This window comes from Chroicocephalus ridibundus, chromosome 4 (genome assembly GCF_963924245.1).
Source record: "Chroicocephalus ridibundus chromosome 4, bChrRid1.1, whole genome shotgun sequence".
Taxonomy (NCBI): domain Eukaryota; kingdom Metazoa; phylum Chordata; class Aves; order Charadriiformes; family Laridae; genus Chroicocephalus; species Chroicocephalus ridibundus.
Genome location: NC_086287.1, coordinates 11866499 through 11886902, shown reverse-complemented (window position 1 = coordinate 11886902; position 20404 = coordinate 11866499). Strand labels below are relative to the sequence as shown.

Sequence of the window (20404 nt, the reverse complement as noted above, 5' to 3'; positions counted from 1 at the left end):
TGGCAAGTCATAACTTGATGCAGAGAGAAAAGCTTCAAAGGAATTTGAATCCACGATGAAAGCAGGGACAGGTAATTCACTGTATTAGTTGGATGATTCATGAAACAGATCTCTAGCTAGATCCAGATTACATATGGGTAAGTAACACAGTCTAAAAATCTATAACATCTCCCTAAAATGAAGACTAGAATAACCATTTATCTATGAAGAAAAAAAAAACAGAAATACTATCTCTTTTTCTTACATTCTTCAGAAAGCTGCTTATAGAAATCCTCTTTTCTCAGAGATCACCTGTGACAGCTCTAATAAAAGGAAAATTCAAACATTCACATTTAAAATAAGGCGGTTAATTTAGGAACTAGGAAATGGCAAAACCAAAACTACAATAGGATCTCCACACCCCCACCAACATTACTGACACAAAGTCACTGAGATCATGATTTTTCAAGCTATAAGTAGAGAATTAGGCAATTATGTGGTATTTAAGATGTGCTAATTATAACATGCATGTTGGGAGGGGCATCTAATCTCACACTTCAGAACTCGTCAGCCTCGAATTCGTATCAGTGAGGCCAAGATTTACAGCGGGAGAACTGATGTGGCTACTACGTGACACTGCGACATTTGCCTACTGCAGGATTCACACACTCTCTCTGGGCTGTTACTAATGGGAGAAGAGAAGACCTCCTGCCTGATTCATCTGAGCAGCTCTGGCAGTGAGTCAAACCTGCCAGCAACAGTTTGTATAAATTTGGCCATATCAGTTCTCTATATTCCTCTCCTCTGCCCAGCTCCTTCAGATCTTATCCATGGAGACAAAGATCTCTGAGTCAAGGGTTCCACTACACGTTTGTACAGCACTGATCACAAGACAACTGGGATTTCAGCTAGCTGCCGTAGTGTTATTGTCATAGAAATCATAAAGAAAAAACTTCATATACTTAAGTAGAGAATACAGTAAGAATCCATTATGAACTAGAGAAGACACGTTCTGGCATTTTAAAGGCAGAGTTTCAAGCTAGCAACTTGGACCTTCCATCTCCATATTAAAAAAAAAGAAATAAGAATATTGTTATTTGTTCATTTTCAAAGCCAAGTAGAGGAGATGTTGGGAGAGCTATAATAATTATAATCATAGTTTTGGCTCCTAAAGATCTCTGTCTTTGCCTCAGGAAGCTCAGGATATCAACTTAAAAATAGCACCTTGGTTACAAAACACAGTTGAGCAGGGAAAATTTATGAAGAAAATGGAAACAACAGAAACATGGAGAACACATCTGCACTGCTCAACTGTAGTCAGAATACATTTAATGGTAACAGTAGCATGAAGACAGAGCATTAGGTTTCAGGTACCTGGCAATTTCAGTGTCTACTCGGTGTATCTGCCCACACGGTCCCACCAAACAGCCTGTTCCTGAGCTATTTCTCAAGCCCCTACAATAAAGGACCCCAGAAATTTCTAAAGAGGCTACAGAGGTAGCACTGGAAGGCCAAGGACAGCACAGATAGATTACTCCCCAGATGGTGGAAATTATATCGGACTCTGACCATGGTGAACAAAACAAGGAAGACTAGAAGACATTTTTAAAAATAAAAAATATGGGAAATTAAAAAGGAAAATAATATAGCAGTCAATTGAAAAAGAACTCACCTCAGAGGTGGCATGACAAGATATGAAGTCAGTTTTCACTTTTGCATTAGACAGAAATTTAATTTCATTGAAGAAGTAGTTTTGCTAGTTGTGCACCAGTAAATTACTTCACTTATTATCACCAGTCACGCAGTATTTGCTCTGGAATCAGGAGCAATCCCAAGACACCACAGCATGCTGCACTAAGTCCAGTCCCCAATCTCTGGTCCAAACATAGCTAACAGCATAACTCTTATGGTTGCAATACATGAGGACAGCTGTTAACCAGCTAAAGATGATTCACGTCCCTGTTATGTCCCTTGCCACACTCCAAACATTAAAAGCTGACGATCAAGTTCCTGGGCTGTTCTAATGGCAACCAAGGATCCCACATTATCCTCAGGAAGGCAGCTAAGCCATCTTCACAACTGCCTCCGCTGTCTCAAGATCTGAGCCCAATATTCACTTATTCACTTTTTTTAATCACCATGGATTTTCTTTACCTATCACATCTCTAACATTCAGATGGATAATATTAGCTTATCGCATCATACCGCAGCTTATGCATGCTTTCATAGTATAACGTTGATGACAACCTTTCTGTTGAACACAGAATTAAATTAAACTGCTTCTGTGGCTTGTCACAGGTAAGGGAGCAACATTAGATAGAGGCAGGCAACAACTTCAACCTTTTGGCCCTAGAGATGATGGAGAAACCACATAGCCCATGCCAGGCTCAGTGATAAACAACTGCTTGTAGTCTCTGTTTTTATAATATAATGGAAAGCCTCATATTTTGCAGACATGCACTTGCAGGTCCAGATCCTGTACTACTGGAGGCAGAGGACTATTTCATAAGCACTCAGCTCATACAAGAGAAAAAAATAAAACTCCATCAGTCACAAACAAACAATACACCGGGATGTGATTCTAGAGTTCTGTCCTGTTCCTTTAACACAGAGAGTAAGTATCATTAGCATGTAGGAGCCATCTCTCAAAACACAGTCTTGAACTCAACGTACAGTAATACTGTCATGTTTGTTTCAGAAATACAGGGTGCACCTTGCGTACAGATGTGGCCATCTTTTTTTGACTCAGTAAACAAGAACAGAAACATCACATCATATGGCGACCTCAGCACCAGGTTCCTCTGAGCAAAGGCTCTTTTGAGTTTTAGGCCCTGAGCAAAGTCACACAGCTCTCTTTGCCTCCCCTTGTATGCACAACAGTTAATTGTCAGATCACAATCAACCCCAGACCACAATATGCCCAAGTGGAAGAATGGCTTTTACGTTGGACTGTTAAGGCAGATGTTGCCCTGAGAGAGCATGACGCGGAGACCAACCTGATCTCACACATAATACACAATTCCCAGCAGCTATGTGTATGTCTTGCTTTATGTGTCTTTTCATATGTATTTATCTATATTTCAGTCACGTAGATAAAATCACTCATTAGTACATGGGCACAACAGTCTAGCAGAAAGTCAAAAGACCTAAGTTTGAATCTCTGCACAGCTGCAGGCTACTTGTGTCAACCTGAGCAACATTTTCCAAAGTGACACCTAGCCAGCATAAATGAAGCACTGAGCTGAGTCCAGAACCTTAAGCAGAATAGCTATCTCCATCTCTGCACAGCCCATAAATCATCTGCTCAAAGATTGTAGCACGCAATCCGCTCTTTCCACTGAAGCTGTGCCATTATGCAGAGATAACAAACGTCAACAAAAATGAACTTTTTCAGAGAGAAAAGGCAAAATTCTCCAGCTTAGCAATAAAAGAGCTTGTGGAGGGCATAAAAGTCACAGTTTCCAGCCTCTGCTCCTGATTCATTTTCTAACCTTTTGTTGAAGACTTTCATGTGAACTACAGAAATTGTCTAGATTGAAGAAAACAGAATCCAGGTCAATTCCCTTCACAACTATAAAGCTACCATTCACTCTCACTTGGTAGCCAAATAAAACTTTTCTTGTTTCTGGCTCAAAAGAGACAATTTCAAAAAAAAAAAAAAGGCAGCTGGCATGCTATTCACACTGTATGAACCTGAAGAATTAATAGAGCAATCTAGCTGACAATCAGGAAAGAAAAAAAAAAATTCATTCTGAAAAAATGACTTTAATCATGAAAGGAACCATTCGATGTCCAGGAATAAAATACAGTTACCTTAATAAGATCAGACTCCCACTTCTCAGTTTTGGCTACTGCATCCTAACCATGGAAAAAAAAATCCTTGGTGGAGGAACCATCACAAAAGAATATAATTAGAAAAGAAAAAAAGATATCAAAAGTACAAAAATGTTAACTTTAGTAACAGTAACAATAAATTACCAAGTCGTAGTCAACACAGCCAATATCATTAAGTCTACAGTAGATGGTTCTTGAAATACCCGAACCTCCAGCAATGTTTGAAAATTTACAGCAATATAAGGCTCAGTGTCTTCTCACTCAAATCACTATAGTAAGGTTTTCTTTAGTGCACCCATTCCTAAGCGTGGAAGAACATGAAAGTCAAATTCAAATTAATCCACACTGACATGCAGCAATCGAGAATGACTTGAGAAGTCACAGCCTAAAGAGAAAAAATAATGGGATTATTCCTGCATGTCTTACATATCCAAGTAGTTCCTCCTCTTGCAGTTAGTTACATTGGGACACCGGGTCTCTTTGCTTGTATAGAGACTATGCTCTGTAGCAGAGCAAGAGCTTTGTTCCCAGGGCTACTGTCTACTGCTGATTTGTTTCTCAGCAGAATAAATACACTGCAGTGAGTGATAAACATGCCTAATTGCTTTTGAGTTGAGGGAAACAAACTGGGGGGATTTAACAATAAATTATTCCCAAAAGGAAAGCAACACAAGAGTAAGAGACATGGTGGAATGCCCACGCGAATGCTAGTGAGCTTGACTTTATGGAATCTGGCTAGCTAGCCAGGCTGCAAAGAACAGCTATTACAAACCAGAGGTTTATATACCACGTTTTTCTTCATGTTTGAGATCAAGAAATAAATAAAGGGTAGATATCAAATATGGGGTTTACTTATCCAAACTCTTAGATGGCTAAAATTAACAATCTGGGTTGACCTAGTTCCCGAACTCAAAATATGCAATTTCTGAAAGCAAATCATTCCACCCTAACACCTGTCCAGGACACAGGGAATGAATCCCACACTGGAGACCTCTCCCTCCCGCAACTGACCACAGAGAGTGATTAGATATCCAACTACGGGATAGCTAACATTAGCTGAAGTAAATCCACAGAGCAAATCATTCTAAGCAGCAGGTTGAGAGGTAACACATACAACTCCTCTCTCACAAACTTTCCCACATAAGTCCACACAGTGCTTGACATTCCATTTATGACAACAGATGCAGCAGCTTGAGAAGATGAGGGACCAAAGTCCTAGTACGACACAGACGTCTTAGCACCATCCATTGATCTTAACTAAGAATTCAAGCGGTCCAGAAATGAACTGTCTGTTTACAACTTTAACTTAGATCTACTCTGTGTATTAACTGATCTACTCTATGTAATTTATTAGTTCTATTTAGGTCCCAAGGCAGGGGGGGAGGCAGGGAGGGCAAGGAAGCAAGTTCATTTCATAGACTTCATAGTCCATAATCTTTTAAAATAATGCTTGAATGCAAACATCATTTGATTAAAACTAGGAAGGCTGAAAAATATTAAAATAACATTGCATAATAAGACAAACAGGATGGCATGCATGAGGTGTTTGAAGTGATATCGGCTTAACCACAGCACAGCTTTTCAAGAAAAAGATTCAGCTCATCACCTATGATGTCCTAAAGCTAGGCTGCAGAACACAATAAATTGCTCCTTTCTTGGTAATGTTTTTCCTCCTGTCATTGTTACAAACTAAGCAGCTGATTAAGAGCAGTCTGCCTGCTCACATGACCTTCCAACTGCACATGAAACGTAGGGCAGTTTTTTAGTGACAGAGCCAACGCATGATGCATTATTAAGATGAACGATGTGCTGTGATCTGTCTTGAAGCACTCTTGTATTGATTTTAATAAAATGAGAGTGTTTGGGGTTTTCTGAACCAGTGTGTTCCCTGTGAACTCAACAGAGCATACTGTTTTCAAATAAAATTGAGAAAAACTGATTTCAAACCCTAGGTTGGAACCACAGATACTTCACTTAACAAACTATTCGTTAACCTTAGCCCTTTAAAGTATAATAAATATTTTTCTGATAATAAATCTCAATAGTATGAGATTATACACGTGCCACACACCTTTGTTGGACATAAAAATGGACTGCATTTTGCATAAAACTATCCATCTGGTCTTTTCCTCGATTTCTTTCACACACATAAAAACACACATACGCACAATTAACCTAAAAAAATACACCATCTTGTTTGCAAACTCAAAAGGAAGTGGAAGCTGGAAGTTTCACTCAGTGGATTGCCTGCTAGCATAAAAGGAATGGCTCCTACTAAAGACTGGAGGGGGGAAAGGGAGGGGAGAATCCGGGTAGCATTCAGATGTAATTAACACACTGACAGAGAAAAGCATGCAGGTCATCATCATTGTAAAAAGGTAAAGTGATTTGACCAAAACCATCTCGTGAACTGTGGCAGGCCACAAGCCAAGAATTCATGATTCCCAGGCTTAAGCTCAAGTTCCTGCATCATGCTTCCACTCCACAAAATACCTCTGTGGTCCCTATTGCCCGGGTAGACTTCAGTGCTGCCAGTCCTGCCCCAGACCGCCTACCACAGAAGTCAGGATACAGATGAATGACTCTTGCACAGCACGCCCATAAGCTACACAACATAAATTAACACATAATGAGGAAAGAAGGAAGCAGAGAAGTATTTCCAGCACCCAGAAAATGTGTGCAGAGAAATTATTATCCTTCAACATTTGCAGAAGTGTGGATACACAATGGTGTAAGATGTGCAATATGGCAGGTACATACCTGTGCATTCTTGGCCAATACCAGTACCCTTATTTCCCTTTACAATACTGTCTTTTCCGAACGCAACGCATGCATCCTTTCATTCTCTCTGAACTTCTCTTACCTGGAAATCTCTTTTCAGTCTGATACTTTTCTTGCCATGAAAATGTCTTTTTAAAAATACATACTTTAAAAAGTGTTTTATATGAAAGCATCTCTTGTTCCTTCTCATTTCCAGGACACTTGGTAAAATATTACAAGACTGCAATTTATATGCTAAAGAAATTCCCAGATGGCATCTAATTAAACAATTCAATCAGAAAATAAATTAAAATGAAATATTAGCGTAACCCCATGTGTAAAATGCAGCCGTTAAAGCTCTCTGGTATTTGCAGGATATCTTATGGAATGCAATTCTATTACCCGTGCTAATTTCATGCCTGTTCAGCACTGCAGAACATCTGAGCTATTGACGCCTCTCTCCAACATAAGAAAGAAGTGGTCCAAGGAAAAGTTCAATAGCTAACCCTTACAGATAACCCTTATAAACTCATCCAGAACCATTACGGCAGCTGGTTTACCCAATTTATGGCAATGAGTCTCAAACGTATCTTAAAGCTGATGTCCAAGCTCATCCCAAACCCAGTCAAGCTTGGGATATTCCTTCCAATGACTACAGTGAGTTTTGCACTATGACCCAGAATTCACAGCATCCCACAGTGTTAAGCAAAATCCGATGAAAATAACATCTTACTCTGCAGTCTCTGATATAGGAATTCCATGTGAACTCCAGTTATTACAATTTGGCAAGTAAAAGCACAGAAAATCCACTTAGGGATAATGATCTGTCATATTTATTTATTTATCTTAAGATTAAGTAGTTTCAATACAGTATGAGAACTTTGTAAACTTTATTTATTTTCCTTTAAATATATTTTAGTATTTATTATCAAACTGTTCAATTATTTCTAGAAGACTCTCTTCAACTTTTGTACAGATGTTATTTAAGGAAAGTATTTTCTTGTTTGGTTTATGCACAGTCACAAAAGGTCACAACAAAAGTTTATGCTCTAATCCGTGCTATACTCTGCCCCGATTTAAGTGTATCTTTCTTTACTACTCTGAGAAGAACCACTAACCAAAGGAACGTGACAATATGGACATTGTTATTTTCCTTGAAAAGAAATAAGAGTATCAGAGCTTCACAGAAACAAACCTGAAGGAATTAGGCTCCAACCTCATAAGGAAATTCAATTAACTTCATGTATCTAACTCTTAAGAGTGCCTTTTGAAAAATCCCTGCTTCACACATGCTTCCACAGTGCACTCCACTGGCACACAGACAAGAATATACTTCCTTTCTAAAATCCATTTCAGGAATCAAGAAAAAACTTAAGGACTGCTTGAGAGAACTTAAAACTTGGAGAAGCTGCTATACCTCATCCTCCAGAAAAAAAGTTGTATTTTACTAATTTACCCAAGATGACAAGACTATCTGAGAAATGAAGGCATATACAAACTGAATGGTGGTGTGTCATATTTTTAAAAAAATTAATACAAGTCACAGCAAAGTAGCTGTGCTTTAATAGTACTGCAAATTTAGGAGTATTGATAAGCAGGGGAAGCCCAGTTCATACAGAATCAGCCACCATGCCTGCTCCACCTTTCTTCATATTCCCAGAACAGTTGACCAAAGCTGCCTGGAAGCAAGCAAGATTTTGTGCACTGGTGATAGGTATTCTTTACCATATGGTTTGCTCTCCCTTTTCAGATTTAGGAGAGACTAGAATTGGGATCTGAACATTCAGTAGAGGTTATGCAGAAGCAGAGAAAGGCAGTCCCTCCAGATTTTGGAAGAGCTCTCACCTACCCCCACCCTCAGCCTCCTTACTATCCAACCCACTTAGCAGACTGAGGGAATGACTACAATGCCACGCAGATGATGAAAATACAAAGCAAGACAGTAAAGATCACCCAGCAAAGCAAAGTCATGTAAAATCCCAAACTCCCAGGAAATAATCATATTCTCCCCCACTGCTTGCCCACTTCAACTCTTCTCCCAGAGCTCCCATTGAAAGGAGATCAAATTAAAAAGGCATTACACAAATGAGAGATTGCCCCAGTTATAATCTCAAGTGGCTCCCAGCACTACAGCAGCACTAAGGGAAAACCCTGAGCACACCCGGACACACACAGACTCTCATCGTGCATTAGCAGAGTCAGGTTTACAAGGGGAGGAGAACAAAAATTCCCCTCGCAGCAGCCCATTTTGGAAAAGAAAAATAACAAATATGAAACAACGATGCTAACAGCAAGATGGGAAGCGGTTCCCCTGTCCTTCGCGCCGAGCCCTCCCCGCAGACCCCCTACTTTATCGAGACACAGACAGGCACGGAGCTCAGGTCACGTTTATTACAGCACCAGGCCGAGCCCAGCCCGCTGGGGCTGCCGCCGCTGCCCAGCACCCGGGCCCAGCCGCCCCGCAGCCCTCCGCCGCCCGGCCGCCGCCGGCCCCCTCCCCGCAGCCGACGGCCCCGGCTCGCCTCCCCCTGCGGAGGGAGGGCGGGAGGGGAGCGGGGCAGGTCCCCCCCGCAGCCCGCCTCCGCCGCCCCGCTCGCCAAGCACCGGGAGGGGACCGGCGGGGACTCCCACACGCACCGCAGCCTCCGCGCAGCCCCCGGGCTCTTCCGGGCTGAGGAATGGCTCTCCCCGGTCGCGACAGAAATGTCACAGGCACAGACAACAAACGCGGCGGGAGGGGATGGAGACTGCACACGGCAAGCGGCGGGGTGGGGTGGGGAGGGAAAGCACGCGGGGGGTAAGGTGGTACCTTGGATGTGCTGCTTGATGACATTTTCCAAATGGTCCAGCCTTTCTATAATCCTTAAAGTGTCCCCTTTGTCTTCCTCTAACTTTTTTTCTGAGATCGGCTCCTGCACTTTCACATAAACACTGGCAATGTAGTTGGTGACCCAGCCCACGTACAGCAGGCAGACGATGTTAGTCATTCCACTCAAAATCACGCAAGTGGACACTAAAGTTTTGGTTTTCCTGGTGCACACCATCCTGAGATCCCTCCATATAGCTCCAAAAATCCTGTGATCCAGAAAACAAAAATAAACTGCGATGAAAATAAATCCTTTCCCCCCTTTCCCCGAAACGGAGACCACTCAGAAGTCAGTAATTTTCCATGCAAAAAGTTCTCTAATCCACAGAATAAAAATATTTGCCGCCTACCTAGAAGGAGAGGTGGGGGCGGGGAGGGCTGATAATTAGAATCCTGGATTTTAGTACATTAAAATAGCTCAAACTTTGCGATAGCAGTGCCGACAGGAGACCAGCAAGGCGAGCCAGCCGCCCGGCCGCCCCCTGCTCTTAAGCGCCAGCTCCTGCCAGGGGCATCACGGACACCAGCAGCCAAGTGCCCAAGTGTTGCAAACTTTGTTCCCTCCGACGCCGCTTCCCATCGCAACCGGCCACCGCTCCAGAATCAGACCTCGGGAGCAGCTTGCCGGAGAGTGGGGCTTGCTCGGCCGCGGATTGACAGCCCCTCCTCCAATAAAGAGCCTGCTCTGGCAGGGAGGTTGCTGCCATCGCCGTATGGCCGGCGGGGACCCGCGCGGGGCGGGGTTACCGCGGGGCCCACCTGCTCCTCGCACACTCACTCTCACACACACACACGGCGCTGGGGCCCCTCCGCCGTGCTGCAGGCCGGGGCGGGAGGGCGGGGACGGCGGCTGCCCTGCTATTTCTGTAGCCGGCTGCACGGAATTTCCAGTCTCCATGGGAAGAAGCAGCAGCCGGTTCCCCCTTTGCTGCGAGGTGCACGCTCCGCTGCTTGGCTGGAGAGCGCAGCCGGTATCATTAAGCTACATGCTCGCACAGAAGGTCATCCATTTGCCGGGGGGGGGGGCTGAAACCGGAGACATGCCTTTGGCTCGTCGGAGCTATCGGTTCCACAGCTCCAGATACCCAGCGACCACCCACTATTACAATAGGTTTGTCTTTCAGCCTGTTTGCGTGCCCCTCATCCCCGGGGAGGTTACATTATTAAAAGCTAATTGTTGCTTGCATCTGCACTGGCAAGCCCCAGTATCCATCCACCGACTCCCACAGGAACACGCTGTATCAGAGGATACCCTGTCCAGAATTAGCTTCGGTATCAGGGACAGTATCAGTAACTCACAATTTACTTCAGTGTATTCATGCTGCTTTCCTCACCTCATATTTCACGTGCACTTTTGAAAGCACATTAAGAAGGCAAAATCCTCTTGATATGAATTCACAGTGATTTGGGAGAAGGTACACAATTGATTAATCTCTTCCATTCCCACTAGATAGGGACTTTTGTGATAAATTAGATCATTTTGGAGAGGGACTCTTTATCAGGGAACGTAGTGATAGGACAAGGAGTAACAGTTTTAAACTGAAAGAGGGTAGATTTAGATTAGATATTAGCAAGAAATTCTTTACTATGAGGGTGGTGAGGCACCGGAACAGGTTGCCCTGTGGATGCCCCGACCCTTGAAGTGTTCAAGGCCAGGCTGGATGGGGCTTTGACCAACCTGGTCTAGTGGGAGGTGTCCCTGCCCATGGCAGGGGGGTTGGAACAAGATGATCTTCAAGGTCCCTTCCCACTCTAACTATTTTATGATTCTATGATTTTCTTTGATAGTCTCAAGACAGAAATGCAACATTAGCATGACCAGTAGTAGGAACAATGAGGCACCTGTTAATTAACACACTAAAAATTATTTTAAGTGCTTATTATCCAGTGAAAGCAAGAAGTAACAAATGCTGTGGATCATACTGTAGTTTTACATATGCAGTAAAAATAAATTTATCTTACTTCATTAGTCACCCTCCACAACTGATCACTACTCTAGGATTGTCCTGTCTGTGTGCAGAAAGCACAGCAGATACCAGGACACGCTATTATGAAGCATACAAGTGTGAGCATTCAAACTCTGCAATACCTTGAATGTACATTTCAATATCTTAATAGAAGTAAAAATAGATGATTTGTCTTAGGGCTTGGGGTTGTTATTTTTAAACTAATTATAAGCAATACCCAGTATTCAAGAGAGAAGGCAGGCAACTGTCCTGCCAAAAGGCAGAATGACTTCTTCCTTTCCATCAGTTGGTACTCCATAGAAACAGTAAAAATTACGGATACTCAAACACATACAAAAACAGTGCCAAGAGAAGCTGCAGTAAACTCTGCCAATGAAGCTCAAAAAACAAACTGCCGCCTCAGTCTTCTAAGCCTCTCTGAAAACTAACTGAAATTTTGGCCAATTTATCAGTACTTCCCCAGTGATACACTAAAGGAGGCCGGCCCAACAGAACTCGTTTGGAAATCAGAAAATATAACTCAAGGTATTTGAATGTGAAAAAGAGTATACATTTACATCTTAAGAAAAAAAATATTTATAGTAATACAGGAAGTTTGCTAGACAAAACAGTCGATGAAAAATTTCAAGCTTTATAAAAGACAAAATATCGACAGAAGATACTAGTACAGCTCCATCGCATAAGTCAATTATCCTGCTTGGTCTGCAATGAACATTTGTCTGCAGCATCATTTATGTCCCCATTTCCTATCTTTGTACTTCAGTGTTACAGCTTTGTGTCTGGTAGCAACCGACAACAATAAACACGTATCACTGAAATCTTTAATTTATCTAGACTCGCTTTAATCTTTGTAAACTCTGCCTGCAGTCACAAAATACAAATTTTTCAGCCCTGGCAATTTAGACAGAAACCAGGACTTAGCCTTGGACTTCTCCATGTAAAGCAAAACTTAACCGAAAACAATCCAGATAAGGGACGAGTAACAACTATTAATAAGTCATATTTTCCATGGAAGTTTATAAAATATTAACAAACAACTAACTGCTTTTATAAACAAATATGAACAGTACTTGTTACTAATAACCTTCAGCATACCCATAGTGACAAAAAGGTTTACAAAAAGATGGCTGATATGTCTCACGGGCCTAATGGGTTACTTATAACAGCACATAATTGATTAACCTTTTATTACAGTGACTATTAATAGTTCATTAGCCCTTTGCTCTCAACAGTTTTCTGATCATGTTTAAAATATAGTTTCATTTATAACTACGTTCTACTACCAAAGCTGCACTCCTCATCAGTAGAACAGTAATTCTCAGTCTCCTCATCTGAGCCCTGATTTCACTAAACTAGTGTTAGAACTTTGACTTCATATAGTAAAACCTCCAGAGGCTTTAATACATGAAAAATACACTTGCTTTTATGTCGCTGGTAATAATATTCTGGACTGGCCTCTTTAGATGTCTTTTTTTTTATGAGTTTATACAAATTTGTAGGCATTCAAGTGTACGCCATTTAGAAATGGGTTGGTTTTGTCTTTTTGATTTATTGTATCCGAAGGAGCCCCCTTTGTGCAAGGTGTTATTCAAATACATAAGCAGTCGACTTTTATGATTTAATTGGAACAAAAACGGGAAAAGGAACAACAGGAGCATAGAAATGCTGCCAGCCTCACAGTATAGTGGGGGGGGAGCCCTAATTAGGTGATAAAAACTCTAAATGGTTCTTCTTTTTTAACATTTAAATTACGGGGAAGCACAAGGTCTATGAAATTTGTTCTCTTAAATCACAATGGTGTTTTTGAAAGTTCTACTTCAGGTGTTTAAGCTTCAGGCAGTACAATCTACTGTGCAGGTCATTAAACTAGGTGGCTGATTTTATCCTTGTCCCGATACCGATCTGCTATGTCACGCTATGCAAATTATTTCACTTCTGTTTGACTCTAGATAATAGAAAAAAAAATTTCTTAAAATTTGTATGTATTACAGGCTTCAATATGAATTGCCCCCAAGTACACTACTGTAATAAGACACTATTTCAACCATTGCTGAGGAAATATTAACCGCATAACCTAGTAAATACAGCTGCCACTCATCTTGCATTAAAGTGTTCTGTAAAGAAAGTAATTCAATTAGTATTTCTTACCTGTCATTACAGTTCAGGGAAGGAAAATGATAGAAAAAAAATATGTTTAAGAACTAAATTTTTATTGTTGCATTTTGATGTGGGCTAAAACATTTTTATTAGTAAGAAGGTCCTTGAAGAAGGCAGTAGCAAAACATCAGAACCAATGGTATTTACATCCCATTTTACAAGAACGTGTTCCTTACACCTGATTAGAAAACAATGGAAAAGCTTAAAGTTTTAACATTATTTTGATTGCATTCTATTGAGATTCTCAGCTGAAATCCTATTAGTTTGTGGAGATATAATCTTCATTATTATCTAGTCTGAGTAGATTTTCTTCTATTATTCCTTCCCTCTCACCCACAATGATCACATCTTTTCTTTGGATGATGATAAAAAATTCCAGAGGCACTCAAAAAGCAACACTGCATTTTACATTGTGGAGAGAGATGACCAAATGCATGCAGAAAAGTCTGAATCACCCTGAGTAGGTAATTTTTTTTGAAGCTCTGCTGTCCAGGTCTGTACACATGAATCAAAAACTGTCTCTTGAGCAGAGATTACCCCTTCTGTAGATGAGCTCTTCCCAACAGTTCAAGTTATGAAGCTGGTTTTTTTAGATCACCAAAAGAGATAGCTTTGTTGTATTTTGAATGTAAAGGTTATGAGTTCAGTCCCCACGGAAGTGATCTGATGATCTTTGGTATCTATTGTCCCTAGTCATCTCTCTCACTAAATTTAAACCAATCTTAAAAATTTTATTAAATCATAAAAAGACATATGCAGGTATCGCAGATACCTTTTCATGTTCTGTAGCTGGGTTTTGAAGGAAGGGGTTTGTTATATGGATGTTCCAGATAATGAACATGAACTGAAAAAAAAAAAAAGGAAAAAAAAAAAGAAAAAAAGAAGAAAAACAGGAAAAAGTTGAATGGATGAAAAGTGGGGTGGAAGAAGACAATAGAAAAATAAAAACTGCTTTTTCCTTGTTATGCTGGGATACATTATCATGATCTTTATTCCTCTGGCATTTTCTCTCTTCCCCACAACTCTTACTCTCTCTCTCTTGCCTTCTTTGAGTCCATATCTGTTCTCTTCATTTTCTGTTATTCCCATCCCTCATTTAAAAATCATTTTTAAGTTTACACTAGCTGTGTTACACATCACCCTTTGTGACATTTTTATGAATCCAAGTTCATTTAGGTTACGCAGGACTCCTCACTTTTCAGTGCTTGGCAAAGACTGCTCAGTAAAAAATGAACTACAGTAAAACTCAGTCTCCTATTGCGACACTGCAGTCTCCCAAGGCGGAAAGGTAGTATGGTGCCCAACTCACAGGCATTCAATGGCATGTGGATAATTAACATCCACAAAGCATCCTTTCAAAATCATTTACTTTGCACTGAAAAGAAGAAATGAAACAATGTAGAAGATACAGAAACAAGAGACAGAGTGTGTGTGTGCTATTTCAAGTTGAAAACTGAACTGGATCCTGTCTTGTGGATTGAACTCTCACTGCACATAAAGCAATGAGGAAACACGTCATGCAAAGGGAACAGAACAGAGCTGGCAGAAACATTAAAACATCTCATGGAAACACGTACAAAAGCAACCTGCAAGAGACAGGGGCACATGAGTCCACATTTCTTCTCCTTCACCACCAGATTCATACCTTAGAAGACATTTGCTATCCCCCTTATACTTATGCTATAAAATTTATGTCTGTATTTTTTGTTTCCAGATGGCACTTTCCACTCTCAGTGTTTGCCAGGCTTACCTAGTCCATTTGTCCTTCCAAAATGTTTTTCCATCCGAAACATCTAAAATGACTTTATACTTTAATTGATCTCTGCTATGGTGTTTTATTAGTTACTTTTACGCACTGGCATGATTTATTTTTTTTCTGGCAGCATTACACTGCACTATTTATTTGCCGTAAAACTCTCAGTTAATCCATCTCAAGTGAATCACGTGTGACCAGCAATTCACCAGTATGAGTAAAATATGCAACATATGGCCCTTTGCAAGTGGCATGTCTACAGTTACTCAGAGAAGCATTATGTTCTGTTCTTTTCAAAGCCGTGATGCATCTACCCCAACACCCCAATGACAACCCTGTCCCTAAGCAACTTCAAGTATATTCGGTTTTGGGTGTTAAGCCTCATTTGAAACACATTTCCAGAGGTTGTGGCCCACCCAATCTCTGAATCTTTTTACGTTCAGAAGGAAAAAAATAGGTAAACACAAATTCATTTGTGATATCTAAAAATCTTGTCTTTCTCCACCCAGTTCTCAGTGCTGGGTTTTTTTCTGTCTTTAACTATAATAATACAGATCATTGTACTACGTCAAGCAAAAACTGATGTAGCTGAATATCCTATTTCCAAATACTGTCTAACTCTGAACATTTAGGGACAAGAATAGTCCTTTTGCCTGGCAAAGCTTCAACACATTTAATGACTTAAAGCCTTTCTGTGTCAGAGGTTGCAACCAAGCAATTGCTTACACTAGCTATGTAAGCAATTACAAATTCACAAATTAATCCCTTTTTGAAACCTGTACTTTCTCATATTCTAAGGAAACATGAACAATCACTTTGCATTCATCTTTCCATGTGTGATTGTACAGGCCTATCATATTCCTTCTCAGATGGCTCTTGGCCAATCTGAGTCTCTTACATGCAGTCTCTTCTCACATGAAAGGAACTCCATACTGCAATTACTTTGTCCTTTTCTGCTTTCACCCTTTTTTTTTTTTTCATTTTGAGATGGGATGACATGGCAGCTCAGATTGATGCATCATTTCATACACCATCTTATTCTCAGCTCCCTCCTTTGTAATTCCTAACACTGTCAGCTTTCTCAACTGTCACTACGCCTGAAGTTAATATCAGCAAACTACTCACAAAGATCTCCTCCTCGGTTATATAAATATAAAGCCCAGTAATAAACTAGATGTAGTTTCGTTGGTCTTTCTAGGTGTAGGATGCCTCAAATTTTGCTATTTCATCAACTTGGCATCTCTAACCTTTTGCAGTTAGCTTTAGAAATTACTATAGTGAATAAGGTATCCTCACAATTTACATGCTTTTCTGAACATGTCTACACATGCTAAACAACGCAGACCGCAATCTCCACTTACTCATGACCACCCTCTTTTTGGGAACTAATGATTTCTTCCTATTCTTTGTTCTTTCTGTCTTCATCAGTTTTTAATGCATGAATGGAGTTTCTCCTTATGCATAATGGGCTTGGAGAGCAAACTCCTAGGAAGGTTTTGCAGCCCAAGTTCAATTAAATCCAGCATCAACCATATCACCATTATCCGTATGTTTTCTGATGTTTCAAAAAAAATTCAGTAAATAGGTGGAAAGTTACTTCCTTCAATTGCTCATAAGAGAACTATTTATCAAGATAAAATTCAGAAGAAATAATTACCCTCTATCTCATAGGAATAGTATTATATATTTTTAGGCTTTCTGGAGGCTTGGAGCTTCATTTTGTTTCAGAGGCATTTAAGCGCATTACGTCAGGTAATAGAAACCACTATTGAGTGAAGGGGTAGAACCTCAGAAGTGACTGAAAACTGAAAAAAAGAGAGAACGGAACATTAAAGGAATTGTCCTTTTTAATCTGAATTGATGGTTAGAAAAAAAATGGATGACCTCTGAAGGCTCAGTTTATTGCTCAACCAGAAATTATAAAGAATCTGGATGATTCTTCTTTACTGGTTTAATGCTAGGTAGGACAGACACCCTTGAAGGATAATGCTGGTGAAATCAGTTGGTTTAATTCTTCAGTTTCCCAATCAATGTTATCCCAGCCTTTTTAAAGATGAGTTTTGGGCAGCTGTCCTTCAGCCAATGGTTACAGTAAATGCACAAGACCCTCTGCTGATGTTCTTTTGCCAAATTCACATCGAAGCATGCAATTCAGCTGAAACATGGATCCTACAATTTGAGACTGTTGAAACAACTTTCTGGAAAACACCTTCTTTCATCAGGTACTGCAGCCACAGCTTCAGCAAACCAACAATTTACATTTACATTACTAACTTACCTAGAGTAAGTTAGTAATTCATTCTCTTTTTTAGGTAGCTGAAAAAAACCTTCAGTTTTTTGTGTGTTTTTGTTAGTTTGTTTTTGTTTTTTAAAGGATTTGATGATGTCCAGGAGTAAACTCTTCTCTGATCCATTGACTGGATCAACAATAACAACCCCCAAACAAACAAAAAAGCCCTTGTGCCACTTTTAAACAAAACTGACTCCACAACAAGAAAGCTTTCAGACCAGCTTGGTATGACAACAAGAAGTATGAGAAGAGATGGAAGTTTTTATTTGTTTGGGTCTGGAATATCAGACTGGTCTGTGCTGCAAGAAAATCTAACAAAAGTAAGCAACATATTAATACTTCCAAAATATTTCCTTTTGTTTAAAAAAAAGAGAGACACTTGCAAAAGTCATCTAAGTACTCCAAAAGAAAGCCCCCAGAGGAAGCAATGGATTAGAGTCATGAGTTATTTCAACAGCCAGTACAGCTCACCCCGTATATGATTCAGGAATTTTTATATATAATTCTTTAGTCCTTCAGGTAGCCCTCCTGATTTTAGAACTGCTGAGAAGAATATTTCAAGGAATAAAGTTCAGAAAAAACTTATAATCCTTTTTTAAAAAAAAATAAAGGAAAGGTTGGTACTCATAAAAAAATTTTTTTAAGAATCTCATATGTAGTTCCAACCAGATTCTTTCCTTACTAAATAACAATATTCCAGATGGTATACATTTGAGTCATATGCACATACTCTTTTGATATGCAGCAGTCACATTCCTTACATTTTGTTCAGTGGGATACATATGTTCTATGGTCTTTGGCACAACAAATCAAGCACACCCCCTTCCATCTTAGAATTGTTCAAAAGTATGGAAGTGTTGAGTTACAACATGGCAGTAAATTTCATTTTTAATGCAGTCCCGTATCTCAACCCGTCATCCTGGGGTAGGCTTGTATCAGTTGCATCTTCCAAAAGAAGGTCAGAAAAAGATTTAGGATTAGATTATATGCACAATAGGCTTCCATATAACCATTGGCTTCAGCATGCTTGCATCAGTTAAAGATAAAAGTTCCTAGTTTACATTTTCAGAATCTGTAGCTCTAAAAGCACTTAAAAATGCCATTAATTAAAACTTTCCCTCCTCTGGGAAAGACAGCAAATATTTCTTCTGTCACACCTTCGTGGAGCCACAAATCAAGAGATCTCAGTGTTTGACACAGACAGTCATTAAGAAGTTCAACACAGGTTATGAACATCCTTCAACACGTTGAGATGAAGCACAAATAAGTTCATGTTTCAAGCATGAAGCATGAATGGTTCATTAATGTGAACTATTCAGGTTCAACATATCTTAACTGTTACTTGAATCAGACCTAGACCATCAAAATCTTAGCATTTACTCCTAAAAATTAAGTGTCTTTGTCTTCCTGAAAAGTCAGCTTTTCCATCCTACATCATACCTGGCACAATTAGCAGCAGACAGCCCCAGTACACCAAAGGAACAATAACCTTTGAACACCACCTGAAAAGAAAGTACCTACTGAAAAGCTTCCTGAAGTCTGCAACGCAATTTGGAGATCTTACATCAAAACAACGACCCCATACGACATTGGTTTCAAAAATGAAAAACACAGCGTAAGTGAGAGCTATTTGTATAAATGAAGAAAAGTCTGAGGGACCTAGGCTTGACTAAATCTGTGAATGGTCCACATAAATCAACGAATTCTCGGTTACCGAGACTATCAAAGCCAATCGGGCACTAGCAAAGGGATTTAACAAATCAAAGTAAGCTCAAAGCATAAAGTAGCATTAACTTTTAGGGAGACTTACTGTATCTCTGTGAGCCTAAAGAATTATAAGTTGGTCAAAAAGAAAAAAGCCAAGGAAAATACTTTGGTACTTGTAACATGAGGAAATGGAGCACCAGTTTCACTGAGATTTTGCTTAGATTATAAGGACTGGGCCGTTGAAGGTATAAGCACGAGAAGATGGCATGAAAACAAACTACATGAGGATTTTAAACGGAAAAGTTATGACGCAGCTGGAAATATTGCCATAACTGTGCAAAAACTCTGGATGACAACTTGAGGCCATTGTGAGTCATTGCACTTCTGTGGGCTGATGGTACAACAGGTAGAAATAAAATGCTATTATATAATTTGGAAGATTTCCAGTCTGAAAGCTGGCTTCAGATACAATCAATTCTAGGCTCCAGTTGTAACATTATTTACAGCTTAATTTATAGCTTGAATTTTTATCAGCACAACACACAAATCCACATCTTCTTCAGGCCAAATAAAAGCTACAAAATGTCTTTTGTAACAGGCACCATGACAGGATTACAAAAATGTTCAGCCTTTTTTGACCGGAGGACTGCAAATGAGAACATAATTTTTTTCCGTTGTTTCTTTTTTGTTGGTTTTTTTTTTTGTAATGTGCTCAAGTGGTTTCACCCTTCCTTGTATTGTCTTTCCTAGTCAAGTTCAAAACTAAACAGGACTCACATTATGGCTACTGCTTTGTTCGTTGCCAAATTCATACCGGATGTCAGAAAAACATCAAACTATTTATTCCGTTCTTGGTCTTAAATAACCTGCGCACTAAGAAAAATAATTTTGTTTTATAAAATCACCTACTTTTATAAAGCTCAAGACAAGAAAGAGCATGAATTTCTATTTGCCTCTGCTAATGCCAGCTCACAGTATGTCCAGTTATAGAATAAGTTACCACCAATTAGCAATACTACAAGATCTTCTAAGGAAGCAAGCAGCTGAATTTCCCTGTGTAGGCATCTCAGTTTACCTTCCTGTTCATTATA

General features: G+C 39.9%; 1 protein-coding gene across 5 annotated transcripts in view; it reads right to left on the bottom strand.

Moving 5' to 3' along the window:
- The window catches only part of GALNT18 (polypeptide N-acetylgalactosaminyltransferase 18), a 248148-nt gene extending 237988 nt beyond the window's left edge, over positions 1-10160 (bottom strand). For 3 of the 5 annotated variants that reach the window (XR_010070678.1, XM_063331772.1, XM_063331771.1), the window contains exons 1-2: positions 9790-10158; positions 9383-9648 (exon numbers count right to left, since the gene is read on the bottom strand). Coding sequence is in view for 4 of the 5 variants with exons in the window: in XM_063331772.1 (XP_063187842.1) it covers positions 9383-9617 (235 nt within the window). In the remaining variant the exon portion in view is untranslated. Of the gene's footprint in view, positions 1-9382; positions 9649-9789 lie in introns of all 5 variants that reach the window. The other 2 variants (XM_063331769.1, XM_063331768.1) reach the window with 2 other exon arrangements.
- Positions 10161-20404: the final 10244 nt, after the last annotated feature.